Source organism: Carettochelys insculpta, chromosome 5 (genome assembly GCF_033958435.1).
Source record: "Carettochelys insculpta isolate YL-2023 chromosome 5, ASM3395843v1, whole genome shotgun sequence".
NCBI classification, from domain to species: Eukaryota; Metazoa; Chordata; order Testudines; family Carettochelyidae; genus Carettochelys; species Carettochelys insculpta.
Window position 1 is genome coordinate 59056644 of NC_134141.1, and position 12383 is coordinate 59069026.

At 43.8% G+C, this 12383-nt stretch overlaps 1 protein-coding gene across 5 annotated transcripts in view; it reads left to right on the forward strand.

Annotated features, from left to right (window-relative positions):
- Positions 1–12383, forward strand: part of AGTPBP1 (ATP/GTP binding carboxypeptidase 1) — a 159691-nt gene that overhangs the window by 110233 nt on the left and 37075 nt on the right. For 4 of the 5 annotated variants that reach the window (XM_074995161.1, XM_074995159.1, XM_074995162.1 and 1 more), the window contains exons 22-23: positions 4427–4556; positions 5967–6098. The exons of the other annotated variant lie outside the window; for it this stretch is intronic. In XM_074995161.1, the coding sequence (XP_074851262.1) occupies positions 4427–4556; positions 5967–6098 (262 nt within the window). The remainder of the gene's footprint in view (positions 1–4426; positions 4557–5966; positions 6099–12383) is intronic. 5 annotated transcript variants of the gene reach the window in all.

The following is a 12383-nucleotide window of genomic DNA, read 5'->3' on the forward strand; positions in this document are numbered from 1 at the left end:
CATCCAGATTATGAAAAACTTTGTTTTAAATTTAGGGCAGCAGTCAGCAGCCTTTCTTAGATGGAGTGCCGAAATTTGACCTTTTGACCTTTTGACCTCCTATGTACAGTCCAAGTGCCTGTGATACTACTTAAGTCATGATTTAGAACAGCTTAATTAATAAATAAAGATGTAGAGCTTTACCGTTCAGATGGTGATTGGTAGCAGTAGCTGGTCTTTTGTTAATTCACTGGTGGTTTGGTTTTGAGCCTGGTCCCAGCTGCATTGGGGTGGAGGGTGGGGCTGAGATCCCACCCTGTGTGCTGATGAAAATCAGTTTGTGTGCCGCTGTTGGCTGACCCCGATGTAGGGTCTTGTATATGCTGTCTGTGGGTATGATTTGAGATGGCACTTTGTCTAAGAATTAACTGTGGCTTTAAGTCACAACTTCAGGTACAGATAGTAACATGGAATTTAATAGAAAGAATTATGTTAGTGAGAGTGGAAGAGGAAGCGCATATGTACTCATGGGGTCATAGTCTCATCCATCGATGTTATGTACCAGGTACGCCACAAATTTATTGGAATTATAGAACACTATTACAGCACAGAATGGAGGGCTACCATTGAAATAAATTAAACTGAGCCAAATAAGTATCATAGGTCAAGGTTTATATACTGTAATGAATCCAGATTTCTCACAAAGCTGTCTTCTGGTACCTTTTTTTTTGGGTGCATAATCAATAGCGTAAATGTACTCCTCTAGAAGAACATCATGCTATCTCTCACTGTTGATTTCTTTCAGTTAATGATGTGTTCTCAGGATAACACTTTTGGAAATTGAATTCATAAAAATAAGTACTTTCTGCAGAACTTGTTTTTGCTATATGGTTTTCCAGGACATATTCTGTGCCCCCCACCCCGGATTTCTGGCTTAAGGAACACCAAATTGACACAATTTTTATATATTATTATTAACTAAGCATAACAACTTCAAATAAGTTATACAAAGGTATTACAAATCAAAAAGGTCACAGTGCAACAAATATACACGTTATCAATTGATAACTAATAATTTGTACATCTAATGTGAGAAGAGACAATGGTGTATAGTCTTATTCAGAAGTGTTATGAATTTCAGTATCGAAACACCTTGTCCAAAAACAAAAAAAAACAGTCTAATGCAGGTGAAAAGCAATTCCCAACTTAATTCACTAAAGCTTAGCCATAATGTCCCACAGTACCATTCTGAACATTAACGTCATCCCCCATCCTCAAAGGGGTGGCCACAGATTTTTTCAATACCGTTTTTAGTTGAAACTTTAGGAGAAGCTCAGCTTAACTGTATTTGGCTCTCAAAAATGGAAATAGTTTTTGAGGTCAGTACTTCATAATTTCTTTCATTAGTAAAAATGACAGTGGGTGTGATTACTTGTTCAGGAAGTTTTTAAAGGTGCTGTTAGGTGGCACATAAATAGCCCCTCTGTGGGCTTCACAGCTGTTCAGTTGCTCTCATCCCAACTCCCCAGTCATACTTACTCAGGCTGCGTCTACACTATGAGATAAATTTTGAATTTAAGGAAGTTAGTTCGATATTACCACGTGACTGTTGTCTTCACGGTAAATACCATTAGCTCAATTTAGGGAGTACTAATATTGAGATTACAAAATCACAGTTACCTGATGGGTATAGTGTCAAGCTCAATTTCAGAAGTTTGATTTTAAGGCCAATGTGGAAGCACACATCTTGAAATCGAATTTATGAGCCTCCAGAGGTGTCCCGTATGTGAACCTCAATGCCCCTGAGCGCTCCACTCTGGCCACTGCTCTCCTGTAACAGGAAGACCATGAATTGCAAAGTGGGAGCAGCGAGCCTTTGGCTGTGGGCTCAAGTTTGTATGAGAGTGTGAGAAATGTCTGTCTGTCTGTCTGTCTGTCTTTACTATGGGCACTGTGAACTTATCTACCCATTACAAATAGCCCCTGCACGGAGTTTGTGGCTCTCTCTACACTTGTTTTTTTCTGCGTTGCCTGGAGCCAGCCGCTGTCCCACCACACCATGTGGCAACAAGGCTGTTGTGGGGGTTGTGTTTACATAAAACACCAAGAAACTTCTTCTCAGCAGTTTACATTTGTGTGTGAACTCCCTTCCCCACAGGCTCCATGCTTTGCCACATCACGTGGGTAGCTCCCAACCCAGTAAAAGGCCTCCCTACTTATTTTTTAAAAGGGACAAATTGTCCTGTATTTAGGCCCTGAAGGGGTGGCGGTGGGAGTGCCTGCAGCTGCTGCTTCCCCAGGATTCAGGGCAGGGAGCGCCTATGGCTGCTGCTTTCCCGGGGGTGGGGCAGGTGGCTGCTGCTTTCCCATGGCTCTAAGCGGGGGGGGGGGGGGGGGGGGGAGCGTGCCCATGGCTGCCACTTTCCTGGGGCTCCGAGCAGTGTGTACCTGCAGCCACGGCTTTCACAGGGCTTGGGGGTGGGGACATCAGCTCCCCAGGGCTTGGTGTATTTGGAACAAGGAGATATGGTCGCCCTATTTATAGTGCACTGGAAAGCCAAAGACTCTCCCTAGTAGCAACGTAATGAGGAGGGGAAACCAAAAAGTCTTTTTTCCTCCGCTTTTTTATCCTCTTTCTTCTAACTTTAAAATACAGTCCAGGCCCCTGTATTATTTTCAGGGATCACATGCAATGATGGGAGGTGGGACAGCAGTGGATGGCCAGCTGAGAACACAGTCATTGCAGAGAAGCCTTATGGTGCACCAGAAAACCAAAGACTCTCCCCATCAGCAACTCTCTTTTCTGAAAAACTTTCCTTTCTTCTTTTTCCTCGTGTTTTTTTCAGGGTTTCTATTTTAGTTACAATAAAGTCAGTCTTTTTTCCTAGACTTTTTCTATCCTCTTTCTTCTAACTTTGAGGGTCCCTGTATTATTTCCAGGGATCGGCATATTTTCAGGGATTGGATGCAATCACAGGAGTGGGAACACTGAGTGGATGGCCAGTTTAGAGTTCAGCTACTGAAGGCAGACATTTCTGTCAACTTTTTTGCTGTCTGTGTGGATGTCCTACTTTTCCTTTTTTGCAGTGGGAAAATGGACATTTGCTTAGCGCAGGAGGGGAATGAGGAAAATACAGGAAGATGTGAAAGACCAACGAGCATACCCAGAATGCTATGGGAATGCGGAAACTGTGGGATAGGTCGCCGCAGTATGCTACTGCAGCTGTTGATGTTTGCCAATTTGAGTGTGGCAGCAATGAGTCGACTTTGTGAGGAGCACATGGAAAGTGAGGATGGTCAAATTCAAACTTATAAATTCCAGAATTACAAAATCTACATTAATAAATTCGAATTCTCATAGTGTAGACACAGCCTCAGACACTCCAGGAATTGATTAAAAACTTACGCTAATGCATGAGTACCAAGGATGTCTCTCTGCAGACTGACAACCAAAAATCTAAAATAAAATACTTAAAAACGACTGAATACACTTACAGCACTTAAATCTTTCTGAAACACTGTTTGCTGTAGACATGGATCTTCTTCCTATTTTATGTTAGTCTTCTACTAACTAGTTGGTTTGATCTCTGGAATACTACCAGATTTGCCCATGATAAGTCTTGCATATAATCTGATTTTTTGGGTTCCATATCCCTGTCAATTGTCAGTCAAAGAAGGGGTAGAGACAAAAGCTTTGCTTGAAGTCATGTGACTGCTGGAGTTGTGATGATGTACACAGAGTGTGTCAGTTCTGTTTGAAGTTAGTATTTTAAAGTTTCACAGTCATGCTTCCTTCTTGGGCTTCTTGATTAATCTGAACAGGTTTCCATTGAAGTGACCAGGTTTCCATTCAGTTAGGTTTGATTTGATCATCTTCATGGAAAGTATCTTTCTGCAAATGGTATGAAGAATTCTAGAAAAATTCAACACTCGTAACAGCTCTCTGTAACTCGACATTTGTTGACAATTGACTGTCTATTCAGCAGTTACAAAGTATCAGAGTAGGTAAAATACAGTCAAAAGATTGTGAAATAAATAAAAAGGTTGAACAGTGAAAGTGACCACTGTAAAATTTTTAAATTTAAAAGGCTACTAATTTTTTTAAAAATTAGAACTTGGACCTGTGGAACTGATTTTGTTGTCTTACCACACACATTCTATCATCCAGTTTTCGCAACAGATTTACTTTCTCTAATCTCAGCACAAGTAATTTGGGGAATATCTTTTAAATAAAAAAGGCTTCCTTCAATTTTAGCTGATACAAGTACTATCTAGTAACCATTAAATTCTCTCTCCAGAAAATTTTTTTATTCTCTGAGTGAAAGGTGGATTTAAATCTCATTTGGCCACACCAATTTAGAAGCAAAACTTAAATTAGGGTAGCTTTTAAAATAACAGTGAGGTTATGTTAAGGCACACATTTCTTTATAAATTTTGTCTTTCATAGCCATCGCTGTTCTTTAAGTGGGGAGGATTTGAACAGACAATGGCAAAATCCAAACCCAGACCTTCATCCCACAATTTACCATACCAAAGGTTTACTACAGTACTTGGCTGCTATAAAACGTTTGCCTCTGGTGAGTATGTGTGCATTTGCCCAAAATAAGCATTTGAAAATTATCTTAGCTTTATGTACAGATACTGTTTCACTCTCAGTAGAAGTAAATGCATTTATATTTCCTTGCAACTCTCACGTGCCTAAAAATGAGACTTGGAGGGATGATCAGAAACTTCCTGCTTAAAGTTGTATTGAACAAAAGCAATCACTGTGGTTAATACTGCAAAAAATAGTTAACACCCAATTTTGATTAATTTTTGAGGCTGTGTCTGCCACTTGTTTCCTGTCGGAGAGTGAAAAAAAGTCTCACATTTTGAACGTCAGATTACTTAAGGCCACTGTAGTAACAAAAACAGTTGAATTCAGAGAGTTTTAAAAGGGCTGTGTTGTTAGGTTTGAAATTTTCTTTGGAAATGCCTTAGTTTCATAAACTAAATCAGCAATTTGGAATATGTGTCTGAACTTTCGACTGGCATTTACACATGTGTATAACTGCATATCTTCCTAGTGCTGTTAGACTTTATGCGTGTGCTTAATATTTCATTCACATTTAATATGTTGTTTTGAAGTGCCATTGCAAAATCAGGACCCAGGGTCACAAATCATAGTGTCCCTTTCTTTCAGTGGTACTTGCAGCTGTATCTGGTCTTCCTTGTCCAGAAGACAGTAGCTTTAATCCTTGTAGGAGGAGCTCTTCCCTCGGTCCGGGCATATCTTCATTTTATTTTTCATTGTTTGGCTAAGCTAACTGCATATACGTGTAACAGTCTTCCTTAGTTGTATTCTTTGAGGTCAGAAAAAAAGAAAATCAGTCCTCAGAAATCAAATGTTCGTGCCGCTTTGAAATGCCAACAACTCACTTTAACCGTTTTAATTTTTACCAGAACACTCAAAGGTACTTGACTAGCAGGATTCTTTTTATGCCATTTTTTTAAAATCACAGCTATTGCAGCTGAAGCCTACATTAAAGATATGTTACATATGATTGAAGAGTAGTTTGTTTCACTCTCCCCCTAGTCAAAAATGAATGCACCTGTTGAGTAAAATATTAAAAAATTCAGAAAAAACTTTGACAAATATGAGGTTTTTTTAATCTGGTAGATGAGTGTTTCAGGATATTGAATGAATGAGAACAGGATTTTGGACTGGATACCACACTCTGAAAGCTTAACTCTTGGTGGTGGTTATTGCTTATACTTCTGCCTTGTTAAAACATTAGTCACGCATTGTGAATTTGCTGGGAAAAAAAAAAGCTGCTTTCTTAATGCACAGGTTGATTTATATAATGTGCCTTCCACTTGCTAATGCTGGCTCTTTTAACATACAAAGAAGGAATGAATTTAGGAAGAGAGATGAGGAAATGTATAAAACTTTATATCATTTGATGCTATAGCCTGTTTTAAAATGTTAATTTCTCCAAACTTTGTAGGTTTACTGTGATTATCATGGTCATTCTCGTAAAAAGAATGTATTTATGTATGGCTGCAGTATTAAAGAGACAGTGTGGCACACTAATGTTAGCACTGCATCTTGTGACTTGATTGAGGACCTTGGTTATAGGGTGAGTTAAAATTGAATCATCAATATGTTGTGAAAGCGTGGTTATATTTCTTCTTCTCACCTCCTCCCCTCCCTCCCTCTATGTTAATCTGGTCTGAGATGGAAAAGGTGTCTGTCTACTTCTGCTTTGATAGAGTATTCACCCACAATAATAGATGGTGGTAATAATAATAATAATAGATGGTGTTCTCTTGTCCCTAGGCTATACCATTCTCTGGGCCTAGATGTCATGGGGCATCTGCCACATGCTACAATATACTTTGTGATTTGTGCAGTTAAACACATACATAAAGATTCAGAGATAGTTGTTACTGATTAATATAGCTTACTCACCTTTTAATAAGATAATGCAATTTCCTTTACTTTTTTCTCTGAAAAGCGGCGGGGTGACTTTTTATTCTGTCGTCAGGCTTGAGTTGTGATGTTCTATAGAGTCTTCCTGTGCAATTTGCCTATGCAGTGTAAAAAACTATTAACTTTCAGCATTACAGATTACTTTTGAGACTTGTTCAAATAACTTGGACACGCCACACTGCTTCACGACACTAAACGCACGCTTAAAATGATCGCTATTTTTTAAGTTTTTGAACATTTTGTAGGATGATACCCAAATATAAATGTACGATATAACATTTGTTGACATTTAATTAGATTAGTAGTTGTAGGATGCCATGTGCTTCCGTACTTTTTCATATACAGAATACCCTAAATGCTACACATACTAAGGCCAGTTCTACATGAGATATTAAGGTCAATTGTAGATATGCAATTCTAGCTAAGGCGGTTGTCACTGGAATCCACTTATCTACAATCGACTTACCTGACTGACCTCACAGAGGAAGGTGGGCAGGAGAGAAACTCACCCATTGGCCTCCTTTAATCCTCATGAAACTGAGGACTATGGGGGTCGACTGCTGACCCTCAATAGTTCAATTTCATGCATCCCTACTAGGAGCGTGAAATTGAAATTCCGGCAGATCCACCCAGTCAGTGTCGATCTTCTGCGTAATGTAGACATACTATAAGAAACATTGTTTAATTGATTTAATAGTCTAAGACAATTTGGAAGAGTAAGAGTGGCTGCTGTAGTGGAAACAAAACCCAAGTAAATGTCTGAAAACAAAACAGCATTCTCGCATCTAGGAAGGTATTTGTACAAAACTAATCAGAAATGTGATACTTAACCTTGAGCCTTAAAGCTGCATATAGTTCTAACAGAGTACATGGTATAATTGTAACCTCTTCTTTTTCTGCTTGTCTTCATGAAGAGGTAATAGGAATACCACCAGTCAGAGGAATACCCTCTGTGTGTCAGGGAGTGAGTACCATACAGCTGTAGTAGATCACTGTTCTGTAGCCAGAAAGGGGAAATGAACACCCCATTCTCTCTAAGAAGGAGGGAAGTAGACAAGATCAACAGTCATAAAATAACCACTAAATAATCATTTGACACAGCTGTTTAGTCTTCTAATTAAACAAGAAAAATTATGCCTATATTTCATTAAACAAAAATGAAAGATAAAAGTAATTTAGCTTCTGTTATTAACTGGGCTAACCAAGTCAATATTTTTATGAAAACTTAAGTATAGCAAATCTCTCATGTTCTTTATTCAGATGAATTATTACAGGCAAAGCTGATAGCATTGCCTATTTTTGTGGCTGCAGAACATTTCCCATTTTGAATCCTGTGTTCATTTATAACCTCACAAAACTTTACCCATGTGATTTATAATTTTCCATAAAGGTCTGTGTGTCAGTCTCAAAATTTCAGACTAAAGAGTTGAGCCATTTCTGATGATGAAACTAGAGAAAATATGTTCTGCTCATATTAAATTTGCTATCATTTTTCTCTGAGAAACTCCTTATCCGGAGAGGTGTCATGAAATTAGTCAGACTCAAGGGATGACCTTTGTTTCAAGGAGGGGAGGGAAGAAGAGCTCAGTGGTTTGAACACTGGCCTGCTATGTCCTTGAGGAGGCCATTTAGGGATCTGTGACAAATAGATTTAAAAAAATCTGTCAGGGATGGTGATGAGTCCTGCTGTGAGTGCAGGGGACGGGTCTCAATGACTTCTGAATGTCCTTTCCAGTTCTGTAATATAGGGGTAAGGATATGCCTTTTGATGATGCCCTGATCATTTGCCCAAGTTGCAAACCTCTGAAAGAACCCAATTAATTTATTTATGTATTGAAAATATTTTTACCCCACCTCTCTATTTCAAATATTCGAGGCAGCTTAGAAATTTTTTGGAAAAAGTATAAACATAAAAGGAGAGATTTAAAAATTCAAAACTACAAAGAGACATAAAACCTGCTAGCTCACACCCACACCCCAAGTAAAAAGGGTGGCTTTAACCTGACACCGAAACAATGTTCTTCTTCGAGTGGTCCCCGTGGGTGCTCCACAATAGGTGTCGGGCTCGCCTGGCGCCGCAGATCGGAATTCTTCTAGCAGTTTCTATTGGATTGCACATGTGCCGACGCGCGCCGCTCCCTTGCACGCCCCCGGCCATCTGCACGATCCAGTCCCCACCAGTTCCTTCTCAACCGCCATCAGCTGCAGACGGAATCCGCTCCGGCTAAAGCTGGAGACAGATAAGATAGTTGTTTTTACGGGTAGTTTGTTTGTTTTTGTCACTATCAAAAAAAAAAAAAAAAAAAAATAGAGAGAGAATATTAGACAGCAGAAAGAAGAGGAACGAAGGAGAGAGGGGTGGACAAGAAGGCTAGTTAAGCCGTCCGCTGTCCCGCAGGCCGGTGAATGTTATTTTGGGTTAGAAAGCACTCATTAGTGGCGAAGTACCCTATTAACAGTAAAGGCTCACCGCAATGGCCTCCTCGGGGTTTAAGAAGTGTGAGTCATGCCGCGAGGCTATGCCGGCCTCCGATGGGCATAGTGAATGCATTCGCTGCCTGGGAGAGTCACACGTTACCCAGAAGTGTTCCCACTGCGCTAAGCTTACAGCCAGGGCCAGGAAAGACAGAGAGATGAGGCTCAAAATGATCTTGTTTGATAAGGCTCTCCAGCCGGAACCGCCGGAGAAGCCTCACGTAGAAGGGCCCTCTGGGTTGCGTAAGAGGAAGGCAGCCTCTTTGACCCCCTTGGTACAGAAGAGGAGGAAACTCTCCCCAGCTCAATCCTTGCCGGCGGGCCCAGCGGGCAGGACGAGCGGAACGCAGAGACCCCAGCCGCGAGCTCCTGAAAGCGTCAGCGCAGCAGCGTACGTGACAGAGGCTGAGCCTCCGATTACACAACCGGCGGCACGGAAGGTGCCGCGAGCGCCAGCAAGGCAAGCGCCGGAATTGGCGGCGCCGACGGCGCAGGGGCACCCGGCATGGAGCCTGTCGGTGCCGGAGGAAACTACCCACGCGGCACCACTGCTGACTGTGCCGAGTGCGACGCTGACAACAGGGCCGAGATCTCCGGCACGGGAAGGGGCGGCGCCCACCCCGCAGGGGAGGGGCAAGGCAAAAACAAAAACTCGGCACCTCAGTCCATCTCCAGGCAGGGCCGCGCTGCCCTTATCTCCTACCCCCCCACCCCCAAGATACACACGCCGCACCGACGGGCTGTAACTCCACCAGCTTATTTAGGGCCTCCCTGTCCGTTCCTCCAACCAATTTCACCGTGGCTTGGGCCACCTTCACCATTTCTGGGCATGGATCCCCTTGAGTACTATCACAAACCAGGTTCACCACTATTTATGTCATCGCGGAGGTCCTGCTCTCCCAGACATCATGGGTACACTCCCCGATCATGGTCCAGGTCTCCATCTCCGGGCCCTTGCCCATGCTGCTATGGTCGTCCTCATCATGCTGAACACAGACACCTCAAGTCTAGATCCAAGGGCAGGTCCTCCCCTGCTACTTGTCAATACTCCCGTGTACACTCTCGCTCTGGGACGGGAACACAGTTGTCTCAGGGGAAATTAGGTCCAGAATCCCGAGACTTCCCTTCACAGTCCTCCAGGGAGCAAGTATATCACCAAAGTCGGGAGCCAGAGGATTTGAGGGAGGTGTACCCCAGTGGTTCCTCCTCATCCTTCCCAGATGAGGCCATGGCCCCCGGGGATGTTTCCCCCCCAGATGACCTTAAACAATTCCAGGAGCTGTTCAAAAGAGTAGCTTTCACGCAGGACATTCAAATAGCAGAGGTGCAGGAGAAGCATCATAAACTCCTGAAAAATTTGAGACCCCCGGCTTCATCCAAAATCGCTATCCCGCTGGACGAAGCCATTATGGAGTCAGCCACTAACATATGGCAGACCCCGGCCTCTATTCCATCTACAAACGAGAGCGGATAAGAAGTACTTCATCCCAGCCAAGGGCATGGAGTTCCTCTTTAGTCACCCACAGCCGAATTCGTTGGTGGTCGAATCGTCCCAGCAGAGGTCGAAGACGTCTCAGTACAAGTCGGGGGGGTCGGATAAAGATGCTAAGAAACTAGAGCTGTTTGGCAGGAAGGTATATTCCTTCTCTACCCTATTATTGGGAATGGCAAATTACGCGGCACATCTATCAAACCACAACTTTGACAATTACTCTAGACTCACTCCCCTCATGGATTCACTCCCGGAGGACAAGAAGCCGGTGTTAAAGGCGATTGTCCAAGAGGGCTATGCGGCATCGCGGACGGGAGTCCCGATTGCCCTGGACGTGGCAAACACAGCAGCACGTTCAACAGCTGCAGCAGTGGTAATGCGTAGGGAATCCTGGCTCCAGACGTCTGGTATCCCCAGGGACCTCCAGGCGAAGATCGTGGATGTTCCGTTTGATAAGCAAAAGCTGTTTGCGGACTCAACCAACTTGGTCCTCCACTCCAGCAAAGACTCGAGGGTCACACTTAGGACCTTGGGTATTTATATGCCCCCATACAAGAAGAAGAAATTTTATCCTCAGCGAAGACGCTACGCTTACCAACCACAGCGTGCTCAATATCAGCGAGGCTACGACCAAGGGCACCATCAACAGCAGCAGCAATACAGGACTCCCAGGCAACGTTCTCAACAAAGCCGTACATCCTCGGGGCAGGCCCAGAGACAGCAAGTTTGACGGGTATGTCGGGGGCTGCACTGTCAACACCATCGCTCAATGCCACTCTCATCTCATGTTCCATCATCGCCTCAAACCGTTCCACTCCCAATGGCAAAAGATCACCACAGACTAATGGGTGCTAGAAATTATAGCCACGGGTTACACGATCCCTTTCCAGTCACTTCCACCGACGAAGCCTCCCGCCAGGCCTCATCTCAGGGATGCTGCCCACGAGGCAAGGCTCAAGCAGGAGGTAGATCACCTCATGTTCATAGGGGCGGTGGAAAGAGTGCCAGAACAATTGCAAGGGAAAAGTTTTTATTCACGCTACTTCCTAACAGAGAAGAAAACAGGAGGCTGGAGGCCGATCTTGGATGTACGGGGCCTCAACCGTTACTTGCACAAGCAACGCTTTCGGATGATCACAGTTGCCTCTCACAGTTGCCTCCGTACTTACGGCACTGGACGATGGAGACTGGTTTGCAGCCCTCGACTTACAAGATGCTTACTTTCATACAACAATCCACCCGGCACACAGACGCTTCCTCCACTTCACGGTCGGCAGGGAACATTTCCAGTACAGGGTTCTTCTGTTCGGCCTATCCTTAGCACCCAGAGTCTTTACCAAAACCCTGGCAGTGATATCAGCCTACCTGCACAGACAGGGGGTGTTTGTTTTCCCATATCTGGACGACTGTCTGCTGAAAGGGGCCTCAAAGGCAGAGGTCTTACGCATGATACGCGTCACCACGAACACGTTTACTTCGGTGGGCCTAGTTATCAACCTCACAAAGTCAAAGACCAAACCCACACAAGATATACAGTTCATAGGGGCACGCATAAACTCTATCACAGCAAGAGTATACCTGCCCGACGCCCGCTTCCGCGCCATGAACTCCCTGGTGCTAGTCATGACGTACAGCCCCACGGTGCCGGTCCTAACATGCCTGCAGCTGTTGGGCCACATGGCGGCAGTGACGTTTGTGGTACAGAATGCCAGGTTACAGATGCGAAGCCCGCAGCATTGGCTGGCGAGCGTTTACAAACCGGCATCCCATACTGTCCACAGGGTAGTGTCTCCCATGGCGGAGGTGCACAGATCCCTGGCGTGGTGGGAAAATCCCAAGAATCTGCTAGTGGGAGTTCCTTTTCACCAACCACAAATTTCTATCTTTCTTACTACCGACGCCTCCCACATAGGATGGGGAGCACACATTGGCATCAAGGTGACGCAAGGGCTATGGTCCCCTGCG